Below are 12,797 nucleotides of genomic sequence, written 5' to 3'. Positions count from 1 at the left end.
TTGAGTGAAGTGAATATACGATGTGAAGGACCAGAGTTTTTTGAGAGAATAAATCTGATCCGAGATGTCTTTGTTAATGAATGAAGTGTCATTATATAGGCAAAGACATGTCCCAAAGGAGTATTCATTTGACTAGTGAACCAGCTTGCAGTGAGGGGCTTACCCTTTCGGGGGTTGAAGCCTTTTGACCCCCGGATAATAGCGTGTACTCTGTGGACCTGCATTGCTTTTACGGCTGTGGTTGGTGAGACTGTTTGGGGATGTGACTTGTTCACTGTTCCCGTGTTACTTTACTCCATCTCCTCAGCTTTTTCAAGCGTTGAACCTTTTAACTTTTTAGGTGTTTACATACTTGGTCATTTTATTTGGTCTCGGGCTACCCCGTCATCAAGTAGTGATACATGAACTTGAGTTTTAGATCTAAAATAAGATCATCTGTAGTGGTCAAGCCCCATATCCCTTATAAATGTAGGGTTATACGACACGTAGCAGAAGTATATGGTGTACCCGACGCTACAAGGCTTGATGGTGGTCAAGGGCACTATATAAGGCTCGATTACAAGTGGCCTAAGACTAAGATTACATATTTCTCATTTAATGGATATCAAAACTTGTACTCATTCCCGTGCACTAGCTGTCTTTTATATATATATTTTTTTCATTTATGTTTGTTATAGAAATTTCTTCCTTATCACTAACTTCAAATTTTAAGCTAGTTTTTTGTTAAAAAAAAACTATCTTTGAAATAAAAAAACATTGAAAAAAAAAAGAAAGAAAAAAGAAAAGTGCCATAAATTATTAAAATGAATAGATAATCGACTTTACAGCATATCTTATTCTTGATCATCGAGTTTGCTCAAAAATCTTGTTAATCAAATTTTTTATAATGTTTATTCTTTAACTTGACAAATTGATGTTGATCCAAATTCTTGTTTAATTTTTGGCACAAATAATCGATTTAAAGAAAAACTTTGCGGAATCGTTAGTTTTTTTATTGGTTCAGTTATGTTGATTAATACGGTTATGGATTAGTTAACAGGTGTATGCTCATCCCTATTAATATTTCCAAAAGTCCTCATGTCTATAGCATTATGAAAAAGGCAAACCCAGTAGACAAGGCTCCCACATTTGCGTGGTCCTGGGTTTCGGGCCACTTGAGCTAGATGTATGCATTTTTATGATGTATTTGTACAAAAGGTGTTTCATTAACTTGAACCCATAACCTCAGGTCACACATTGTAGAAATCCTTTTGTGGCTCCAAGGCGGCCTTATCTGTAGCTGATGAATAAATATTTGATGGTCTGATGTCAAAAATAGTATTCAAATTCTTATGGAAAGATCAAACATAACGGATGACAGCTTCATAGATAAAGTCACTAGACCAAGTTAATCCATGATGTTTATACAAATAGAGATGAAATTGTTTCCCTGGACGCCAGTCACTCTCTGATGCCAGCTGGGGCACGGTTAAGACTCTCACGTCTGGCCGGAGAGGGGCGACGGGCCTCCACAATAAGGGAGGGGGGTGTGTGGGGTGTCTCGCACCCAAAAAATTGTGACACCTTTCCGTTCAAAGAAAAGAGTTCAAGGAAAATGTCGATCCTATTTTGTTATCATACAATCATACAAGAATATTTTAGGGAATGTTGATGCAACAAACACGGGACCAAGGATGGTAGCTTAGCTGGTCAGGCAAAAGGGCTGAAGGGTTCAGTTTTGCCTAACGCAGGTCGCGGGGTCCCTCCACGTGTGCAAAACGTGGAAGGAGGTTCACTAGTATGATTGAGATATTTGCTTTGAAGTTCTTTCTTCGAGACTAGCTCGAATTCAGAAAAGAAAGCAAATGAGATGAATTTGATGAGGAGTTATTTGGAGGTGACAAAGAACTCTTGAATGACAAGAGATTAAGGAATCTCTGCTTTTTTGGAATGTCCAGGAAGTGTCTTTGAGCTGTCTTCTTATAGTGGAAGACACCTCTCGAAATGGTATGGACCATACTAGCGGAACCTGTTTGCTTATGGAGGGTTTCCCCTTTTGGGGTTCAAGGCTTTGGACCCCTGGTTAATAGGGTGTGCCTGTACAGACCTGCTCTGACTTTGTGAGTTGGTGAGATGAGTTGGTGGACATGACTAGTTACTGTTCCTCGATTCACTCATTATACAGCTTTTCATCCGATGAACCTTTCAACCTTTTAAGCCCTTTGCATATTAATAATTTTATTTGTCTTTGGGCTACCCCCGTCGTCAGCCCCCCAAGTCAGAGGTTTTTGGGGTATTATGCTCAAAGACTTCTGACTTTTACGCATGTCTTGTAAAGGCTTCAAGGGTTCGTTGTTTGGAGGCTTGAAGGGTTTGAGGCGGTTACTTTTTGAATTTTGAATTTTAATCGATTTGACAGTTGATTTGACATGTGTCAGGCGGCGGATTGGCAGAAATTACTTATTTACCTTTAATGCCCCTACTTTACTCTCTTATTTGTTTTAACTATTGTAAAGTTTCTTCACTTTCTTTGCAATCATTCACCGTTTTCCTCTTCTCAGGTTAGTTTCTTCTCCATTTTCACTTTTACTTTTTCCGATCATGGGTGCCCTTAAGGATTTAGCGAGGTCATTTTCTCGATTGACACAAGAGGAGGTAGACCTGTTTTGTCTTGAACATGGTATTGATAAACAGTTTAATCCAACCGCCCCTGCTTGCGATGCTTCCATTGACAAACCGATTCCTGGTTTTATTGCTTTGTATTGTCGGCATTTTGAGTGGTCTAATCTTCGTTACCCTTTTTCGTTTTTTGTTCTAAATGTGCTTGAGTATTATCGAGTGTCTTTTGGGCAAGTACATCCGAAAGGAATGGCTAGGGTTTTGCACTTTGAAGTGCTGTGTCGTGCTTTAGGTTATGATCCTTCATTGTTACTCTTTCGGAGGTTCTTCCGGTTAGCCAAAAATGGTGATTGGTTTACTTTCGAGAACACAAAGGTTGAAACTTGTCTTGTTTCCTCCATGGTTACGACCCTTGGATCATGGAAGAATACGTTTTTCTGGGTTTCTGAATCCATCATTCCTTTCAAAATGGTGTGGAGGCATCCGGATGCTGTTCTCAACGATCCGGAGCCTTCCGAGTCTGAATTAAATGATGCCTTTCTTTCAGCCATTCGGGGGTGCCCTTCCAGGGTTCGTCCTTTTCCCGAACATTTGTTAGTGCTTTTAGGGGTTAGTAATATTTGGGCAAAAGTTGATCGGGATCCGGTGTTGATGAGAAATGGCCTTGGTATGCATTTTCTCCCCTATGCCTTTTCGTCTTACTTTGTTTGTGACTTATTTTCTTTATTTGTTTTTTGGCAGTTATGTCTGCTTTGGACTTCATCAAGAGTGACGATACGTCCGATGTGGTTTTTGAAGATGCTCCGACTGTTCCGGGTGAAAATGTTGTTGTGAGGACCTCTGAGCAAAGGTTTGAGGGCTCGGGTTATGTCAGTGTTGAAAATGTGAAGGGTTTTACCAAGTCCAATGTTCCCAAGCCTTCAACTCGCCGGTTATCTCGTCGCTTACTGAAGGCTACTCCTCAATCCACTTCCACTGAGCCAGTGGATTTGAGTGATGACATCGAGGTTTCTGAGGATCAGGCTGAGGCAGAGGTTGAGAAGGAGAAGGAATTAGTTGTGCGTGGTAAGAAGGTTCGAGGGAAGAAGGGTGTTGCTACCCCTGTTCAAGAATCGTCGAGCAGGGACGTTGAAGGGTTGAACCCTGAGGGCACTTATGTGCCTACTTGGTTGGTTAAGAATGATGACTCTTTTAAGGATGCTGCTGTTTGCGAGGATGCTCTTAGTCATCTTGCTCCTCCCTCCGTTCGTGAAACTATTGCTGAGATGGATGATGACACTATGTTATCTCGCATGGTTTTAACTACTTGCAACCTTGCAGCCATGCTTCCCCAAGGGATTACACGCTTTCGCCAAAGGATGCGGGAGTATGAAGATTTTTCTAAAAAGAAAGACAAAATGAAATCCTCCCTTGCATCGATGAAGAAGGAAGTGGCTGGGTTTGCAGAGAAGGAGGCAGCTTGGAAGAAGGAGACTGAGGATCTGAAGAAGATGCATGCCATTGAGATGGGTGACTTGAAGAAGAGCTTCGAAGCTAATTTGCTGAAGTTGAAGGCTGATCGAGAGGCCTTGTCTGTCCAACAGAAGGCTTTTCGTGAAGAAAAGGAGGGGTTGAAGGCTTCTGTTGGTCAGGTGACTGCGGATAATCAGTGGTTGATCGAGCATGGGTTTCAGCAGGTTGTGACTTATCTTTTGCACTCTAAGGAATTTAACTCTGCCCTTGGTGATGTTTACACAAAGCTGCTGAACCTGGGGAAGCATCAGGGCCTTACTGCTGGCTATAAACTTCATGAATCTGGGCAACCTTTGGAGAAATCACCCATGTTTCGCCCCGAGGCTTCTGATGTTTTCAAAGCTTCTGTTGAGCAGATGGAGAGGCTAACCTACCCTTACATTCATGAGGTATCTTCCTGTTTTGGCAAGCCTTTGTCTGTTTTACAGGGATTGAAGCCTGAAGGGTTGAATGAGAAGGTTTGTGCTGAGGTTTTGGGCTCTTTGTCAAGGAAGAGGTCCTACTCTGGGGACAGTGATGATACCCTTTCGAGTCTGCCTGAAACCTCGAAAGATGCTGGTTTGGAAACCTCTGCAGTTGGTGGTGAAGAAGGTGTGAAGGCGAAGAAGACCAAGAAAGCCAAAAAGTCTAAGGGTGAAGGTTCTAAGCCCTCTGGCAACTGACATTTATTCGTAGCTTTCTTAGCAAACACTTTAATGTTTTGTAATATTTTAAACAATGTTTAGGTTTTGGGAACCCTTAAGGTTCCTATGGTTGGTTAGGCCTTTATGGCCGTTGGACACTAGTTTTATCTGCAAGTCACTAGGGCTTGCTTTGACTTATCTAATGAAGGTCTTTTATGGCCTTTCTGACTATGACATGATGGTTTGGTGTTTTTGTTTATTTTACTTGCTTGGTTTGTTTTGTGGGGTTTCAACCCTTCAAGCTTTTTTGTATGATTGCTGCCGGGTTGAAGCCTTTAACCTTTCAAGCTAAGTATCTGTTGGTTGAACGCTGGGTAGCTTCTGATTTGGTTTGTGTGTTTGGTTGGTAGGCTTGTGTATTTATTTTCTTGCCTTGTCTTTGTTTACTTTGTCTTTATGTTTTTTACACTTTAAAGGGTTCAGTGCTGCAGTCACTTTGCCTTAGTGTTTATCATCAAGACGTAGTATCTATCCTTTTCTTTTATTTCGTTGTGATTTGTTTGATTTCGTAAGTCTGTTTATTGGGTACATTTTTTTTTTTTTTTTAGACTTAAGGAACGATTGGTGTAGGCTGTTCAAACCTGTCTATGAGACACTATTGTTTTTCTTTGATAAGTCTCATGGAGTTGTATTGATTTAGGAACTCACCCCTTATATAGGTCCATTCAACCCTTGAACCTATTGAGCGATATGGCCTGGGAGCTCATCCCCTTACATGGCCCTTGCCATGGAGTTTTTTGCTAGGTTCTCAACCTGATATTAGGATAGAAAGACAAGTTTGATAAAGTAACTTCATTCATTCAAGCAACATTTGCTTTTACAAAAGGTTTTTGTTTTGCTACAAACCAAACTTTCTAAACATAAAACCTTCTAAGGGTTTTTCCGTTCCAGTGCCTTGGAAGCCTTTTGCCTTCTGAATCTGCCAGCTTATAGGATCCGCCCTTGTGTGCTTCGAGGATGGTGTAAGGACCTTCCCATTTTGGGCCTAGTTTCCCTTGGTTTTCCTTTTTGCTGGCTTCATTGTTTCTGAGGACTAGGTCCCCTGGCTTGAATCTTTCGTTCTTGACCTTTTTGTTGTAATAGGTCTCCATCCTTTGTTTGTACTTGGCTTCTTGTATTGCTGCTTGATCCCGGGCTTCTTCTAGGAGTTGCAAGTTCAACATGGTCTCTTGTGTGTTTACATTGGGATCCATGTTGACAACTCGTCGGGTTACAACTCCTATTTCAGCTGGGATTACGGCTTCGGATCCGAATACCAAGCTATAAGGTGTCTTTTTGTGACTTGTTTTTTCCGTCGTTCTGATTGCCCATAAAACGCTAGGCAATTCTTCCAGCCAATTACTTTCATATCTCCCCAATCTTGTCTTGATGCCCTCTACAATACTTCTGTTGGTTCTTTCAACCTGGCCATTTGATTGCGGGTAGGCCACTGAGCTGAAGATTTGGTTGATCCTGTACTCCTTGCACCAAAGGCTGAAGGGTTTCTCGGCGAATTGTTTCCCATTATCGGTGACAATTACCCCCGGTAACCCATAGCGACATATGATATTCTCCCAAACAAAGTCTATGACTTGTTTTCCTGTGATTTTGGCAAGGGGTTTAACCTCTGGCCATTTGCTGAAGTAGTCGATTGCTACCAATAGGAATTTTACTCCCCCTTTGCTTGGAGGGAATGGACCGACAATGTCCATTCCCCATTTATGGAATGGCCATGCTGAGGTTATGGGGACCAAGTCGTGTTTGGGACTTTTTGGTATCGGTGAGTGGATTTGGCAGGCATCGCATTTCTTTAGTTGCTCAGCGGTGTCACGATGCATTGAAGGCCAGAAATATCCCAAATTCATGAGCTTTGCAACCACCGATCTAGCTCCAAAATGAGCTCCACATATTCCTTCATGCACTTCTTTGACCAAATATTTGCTTTGTTCAGGGCCCACACACCTTAGTAATGGTGCAAGGTATCCTTTTTTATAGAGGATTTCTCCTTGCAACACATATTGTCTTGCTTTGATCTTTACCCTTTCAGCTTCCATTTGGTCATTGGGTAGTTCATTGTTTTGAAGGAACTTCTTTATGGGAGTCATCCAATTTGGACCTTCCTCGGTGACCACATCTTGTACTTCCAATTCATCAATTGAGCGAGCCTTCAACACTTCAACCAACACCTTTTTTGTGAGGTGGGCGAATGTGAGGGACGCTAATTTGCTTAAGGCATCTGCCTTTTTGTTTTGGGATCTTGGAATTTGTTTGATGTTGCATGCTTGAAAGGTGTTCATTAATTCCTTGGATTTTTCTTTGTACCTTCTCATGTTGGGCTCTTTGGCAACGTAGCTGTCATTGACTTGGCTTGATACTAGTAGTGAATCAGTGAACACTTCAAGCTTGTTGACTTTCATTTCTTTGGCTAACCGGAGACCAGCAATCAGTGCTTCGTATTCAGCCTCGTTATTGGTGGTCTGAAAGTTGAAACGAAGAGCATATGTGAATTCTAGCCCTTCAGGGTTGATTAAGATTATACCAGCTCCTGACCCTTCAACGCTTGAAGCCCCGTCTGTGAACAGTTTCCAGGCTTCAGGGTTGGAGGGTTCAGTGGTTGTGGTGTTTACTTCCTCAGTCTTTTGGCTTGGGATTTCTAATAGGAAGTCAGCCAAAACCTGAGCTTTGATTGCTTTTCGTGGGACATAGGTGATGTTATGTTCACCTAGTTCCACTGCCCATTTTGCCAATCTTCCCGAGTTTTCAGGTTTTTCAAGCACGTTCTTAACGGGTTGGTCAGTGACCACTTGTATAGGATTTGCTTGGAAGTACCTTCTAAGCCTTCTGGCTGTTTGGACCAAGGCTAGAGCTAATTTTTCAAGGGGAGGATATTTGGTTTCAGCCAGTTTTAAAGTTTTGCTGAAAAAATAGACGGGTACCTGAGCCTTATCCCTTTCAATGGTTAGGACGGCACTGATGGCTTCATCGGCGACTGAGAGGTACACCGATATGAGCTCCCCGGTTTCTGGTGCTGCGATATCTGGCAGTGAAGCAAGGTGCTGCTTCATTTGATTAAAAGCTTCCTCAGCCTCATCGGTCCATCTGAAATCTTTCTTATCTGAACAATTCTTGAGCGTTTTGTAGAATGGTAGAGATCTTTCGGCCAGTTTTGATGTAAAACGTTTCAAGGCTGCAAGCTTCCCATTCAAGCTTTCAACCTCCTTCTTGGTTCTTGGCGGTTTAGCTTCGAGAACAGCCTTTACTTTGTTGGGGTTGGCCTTGATGCTTTGCTTTCCCACAATATGACCCAAGAATTTTCCTTCATCAAACCCAAACGAACATTTTTCCGGGTTAAGCTTCATGTTGATTTTTCTAAGATTCTTGAAGGTCTCTTGGATGTCATCAAGCATCTGGTATTCCGTTTTGCTTTTGATCACCAGGTCATCAACATAAGCTTCCATGTTTCTTCCAATTTGGCTTTCGAAGGCTTTATCGACGAGCCGTTGGTAAGTGGCTCCAGCGTTCTTGAGGCCAAAAGGCATTTTTTGGTAGCAGAAAATGCCCTTGTCGGTGTGGAAAGCCGTCTTTTCTTCGTCTTCTTTTTTCATGAGGATCTGATGATAGCCTTTGTATGCATCGAGAAAGCATTTGAACGGGTATCCCGTGAGTGAATCAACCTTGAGATCAATTTCTGGGAGTGGGTAACAATCTTTAGGACAAGCCTTGTTAAGATCTTTGAAATCTATACACATTCTCCAAGAGTTATCAGGTTTTCGAACCATAACAGGATTAGCAATCCATGACTGGTACTTAACTTCTCGAAGAATGCCAGCTGATACAAGTTTTTCAACCTCTTGGCAAGCTGCTAGGCTTCTTTCGGGTGCCAGGCTTCTTTTCTTTTGCACCACTGGCTTGATATTTGGTGGTATTCTTAACTCATGTTCAGCAATGTTTCGAGGGATTCCGGTCATATCCTCGGGGGACCAAGCGAATACATCGCTGTGATGTTTTAGCAGCTTCTCAAGGTATGAAAGAGTCTCTTGAGAAAGGTTGGGGTTGACCCTTATTCGTTGTTCAGGGTACTTGGGGTTGATGACTAACCCTTGTTTGTCTTTCTCGTCATTCGAGCTTTCTCCTTCAATTAGGTAAGCTTCCTGTGAGGGTTGAAGGGTTGCAATCCCTCTCTCAGTGGGGAACTTGACAGTGCCATGGCCAACAGATACAGCCATGTAAAATGCACACTGTCCGGGCCTCCCTATGATCACATCATAGTTGGAAGGGATATTGATAACCACGAAGGTTAGTGATCGAGTCCTTTCCTTTAAACCTTCCCTGAAACATACGTTAAGAGTTATTTGGCCCAAAGGCTTCAAGGTTATATCAGCGATACCTTTTATGGAAGTCCCGGAGGGTTGAAGCCTTGAACGCTCCTCATTGCTTAATCGGTTAAAGAATTTTTCGAACATGATTTCAGTGGCTGCTCCTGTGTCTATGTATGCTTTGCATGTTTGTAAGGTCCCCACGAGGGCTTCGACCACAAGAGGGCCAGGTAGTGGGTCCTTCTTTGTTGGGGGGAAGCAGACACACTGAAGTTCCCAAGCTTCCAGGCGTTGTTTCTTGTAAGGGGCCTTGTCATCAGAGTACACCATGTTTACTTCCTTTCCTTTGCTTTCAGCCATCTTGTCTCGGACTCCTTTTACCAAGTGGGCAAGTTCTCCCGACTTGACAGCCTCTTCAATTCTCTTTTTCAGTTGGAAGCAATCATTGGTGTGATGTCCCTTTTCTTCATGGAATTCACAGAACTGAGTGGAGTTCTCGTTTTTCCGACTTTTGGGAAGAGGCCTGGGAGGTCTGAAGTTTTGCTTGACCTCTTCCGTTGCCAGGATCTCCTGAGGGGTTTTGGTGAGAGGAGTGAAACTCATGTTTTTATCTCTGCTTGAAGGGTTACGCCCTTCAACCCTTCGAGGGTCTGAACCCTTTGGGCGTCTGTCGTAAGAGTTGAAGTTGCCTCTTTTTCTAGCTGGACTGCTACTTCGCCAACCAGAACCCCTTTTCCTTTGTTCCTTGATATCAACAGCTTCTTCTCCTCGGATGTGAGCCTCGGCTCTTTCAAGGGCTTCCTCCAAGGTTTTGGGTAGAGATTTGTTGAAATCTCGTGTGAGATACTTAGAGGTTATGGCGTTCATAAAACCGGCAACCCTCATTTTCTCATCAGCCCCTACGTAGGTTAGCCCTTCTTTTTTGTACCGTTCAATGAATGCTCGTAGGCTTTCGTCATCTCGTTGTTTTATTTGGAAGATTACAGTCGCGTCTTTGACGTATCTCCTTTGTTGGGAGAAGTTTGCCAGGAAACCTCTGCTGAGATCATCAAAGCTTCGAATGCTTTGAGCAGGAAGGTCGTTGAACCAAATTCTAGCGGACCCAATGAGGGTTTGCATGAACATTAGGCAACATTCAGCATTCGACCATTTTTCTATTCGAGCAGCACCAGTAAAGATTTGAAGATGATCTTCTGGATCTTCAGTCCCATCATACGTTTTGATGTGGGCAGGCATTTTGATTTTTGACTGGAAGTCATAATCAGCTATCTGTCTTGAAAAGCATGAAAGGTTGCTTGGCTTGTAAGGTTTAGCCAAGTCCTCTTCAGGTCTCGTGCCTCCGTTGTTATTATTGCCTTGGTTTCCCTGGGTGGCCAGCACTTGATTGATGAAGTGCTGCCAAGGGAAGTGGGCCATCATCTGAGACATCACATTGGGCACGAAATTGAAACCTTGAAGGCTTCCAGGACCAACCGAGCAACTTACCCCAAGAGGGGTGCTGGCAACAGCACTTCGTGCTAAAGGGAGCACGGACAGGGCTTGCTCCCATGTGGTATTCAGAGAAGTGGGACAACTAGTCACTGGGGATTGTAGGAGTTGGTCGAGGGTTAACTCGTGTCCCAGAGGAGTACCACTAGCGGTTGGTTGGGAAGAAAGAACGGGATGAACAGTGGGGTTTGTCATAGTAGACAAATAAGGGTGAAAGTTTGAAGGGTTGCTGGGACCAGCTTCCCCTCTTGTAACGAAGGGTGGTAGAGGTGGTCCAGGAGACAACGTCGGCTCAGGTTCGTCATAGTCTAGACGAATCCTTATACCTTTTTCCCTTTCTCTGTTCACATGTTGGTTAAGGAGTGATCTTAGCTCAAGGAAGTTATTGGCGACCCCCTCGGGGGTGAGTTCAACGCGTGTAGGAGTGTCGGACACACCGACGTTGGGAGACGGAGCTCCGGATCTGGACGGGGTCGGTGTGTTAAAGGTAAGGAACTCGGGTGTACTCCCCGGAGTTGAAAAAGGCGTTGTTATTGCTGTGTGAGCTTGACCACTTCCCGGGGTAGAGGTGTTAGGAACCTGGTTCACCTCCCCCGGAGATCCACTTTCTGACATGGTGATTTTGAATGAAAGGAGCTACACGTACCAGGTCTCTTTTGAGGAGAAATAGCGGCGTAGCCCCACGGTGGGCGCCAACTTGTTGATGCAACAAACACGGGACCAAGGATGGTAGCTTAGCTGGTCAGGCAAAAGGGCTGAAGGGTTCAGTTTTGCCTAACGCAGGTCGCGGGGTCCCTCCACGTTTGCAAAACGTGGAAGGAGGTTCACTAGTATGATTGAGATATTTGCTTTGAAGTTCTTTCTTCGAGACTAGCTCGAATTCAGAAAAGAAAGCAAATGAGATGAATTTGATGAGGAGTTATTTGGAGGTGACAAAGAACTCTTGAATGACAAGAGATTAAGGAATCTCTGCTTTTTTGGAATGTCCAGGAAGTGTCTTTGAGCTGTCTTCTTATAGTGGAAGACACCTCTCGAAATGGTATGGACCATACTAGCGGAACCTGTTTGCTTATGGAGGGTTTCCCCTTTTGGGGTTCAAGGCTTTGGACCCCTGGTTAATAGGGTGTGCCTGTACAGACCTGCTCTGACTTTGTGAGTTGGTGAGATGAGTTGGTGGACATGACTAGTTACTGTTCCTCGATTCACTCATTATGCAGCTTTTCATCCGATGAACCTTTCAACCTTTTAAGCCCTTTGCATATTAATAATTTTATTTGTCTTTGGGCTACCCCGTCGTCAGGGAACAACAAATAATGTTACAAAGATTTGATTACACTTTTATTCTATTTTATCGTTGAGAATATTATTAAACAACAAGATTAATTAAGCATTTACAAATGGGTAAGTCTCGTATCTAATGTTACAACTCCCACCAACAACCCTCCCACCTTCTTTCCCATCACAACAACTTGGGAGATCACTGATCGCATTATCTAAACAAGTCTTGCAGTTTCCACTTGAAAGATCCCTAGTGCATTGAACCAGCCCATAAAGCTTCTTTGAACCTTCGAGGTCTATAACTCCAGCCGCGTACATTCTTGGGTCAGCGTACGCTGTGTTCGACAAACTGGTCAACAATCTCTTGGCTTCCAGGTTAAAGAACGTTGGATCACTTACATTGTTTATGTTGAGCAAGTAAAACTTAAACTCGTTGTCTATTTGACCAAAGAAGTTACTACTAGAATATTTCAAGAGGCATTGGTCATACCATATGGTTGCAGCCTTGTTGTTTGGACAACGTTTGCGAATTTCAGCACTAGCGTTAACAAAACAAGAAGCGCAGACTTCGCTTGACACGTCACCCTGACACAAAGACAGACCAAAGGTTTGAGCTTGGTATGGACCCGCGGAGCTCATTCCAAAGCCATTTGGAGGGGTTTTGTAGTGCAAGTTACCTAGGAGTTTGTTCAGGCTTTGATCATAAGGACTATAAGGTGTAAAGTTACCAGAATTTGTGGAACAAAAGTGGTAGAGAGGGTTAGCCCCAATAACCATTTGGACAAAGAGAAATAACAAAAGGACACCGATGTTGAAGGATGAAGACATCTTGTTGTATGAAGAATGATGAGTATGTATGATTTGTTATAAGTGGGTGATGTTGTAGGGTATGCATGCTCTATTTATTGGGTGGCGAACATCGTAACCTAAGAAGTAATACATG

The 12,797-nt window shown here is 43.2% G+C and overlaps 1 protein-coding gene across 1 annotated transcript; it reads right to left on the bottom strand.

Annotated features, from left to right (window-relative positions):
- Positions 1-11,890: 11,890 nt before the first annotated feature.
- Positions 11,891-12,682, bottom strand: LOC110927839 (cysteine-rich repeat secretory protein 38). The gene has a single exon (XM_022171208.2). It carries the CDS (start codon positions 12,680-12,682, stop codon positions 11,960-11,962), a length of 723 nt encoding a protein of 240 aa, XP_022026900.1. The 3' UTR covers positions 11,891-11,959.
- Positions 12,683-12,797: the final 115 nt, after the last annotated feature.

Source organism: Helianthus annuus, chromosome 3 (assembly GCF_002127325.2).
Source record: "Helianthus annuus cultivar XRQ/B chromosome 3, HanXRQr2.0-SUNRISE, whole genome shotgun sequence".
Classification (NCBI taxonomy): Eukaryota; Viridiplantae; Streptophyta; class Magnoliopsida; order Asterales; family Asteraceae; genus Helianthus; species Helianthus annuus.
This window is presented reverse-complemented; position numbering and strand designations above follow the sequence as displayed.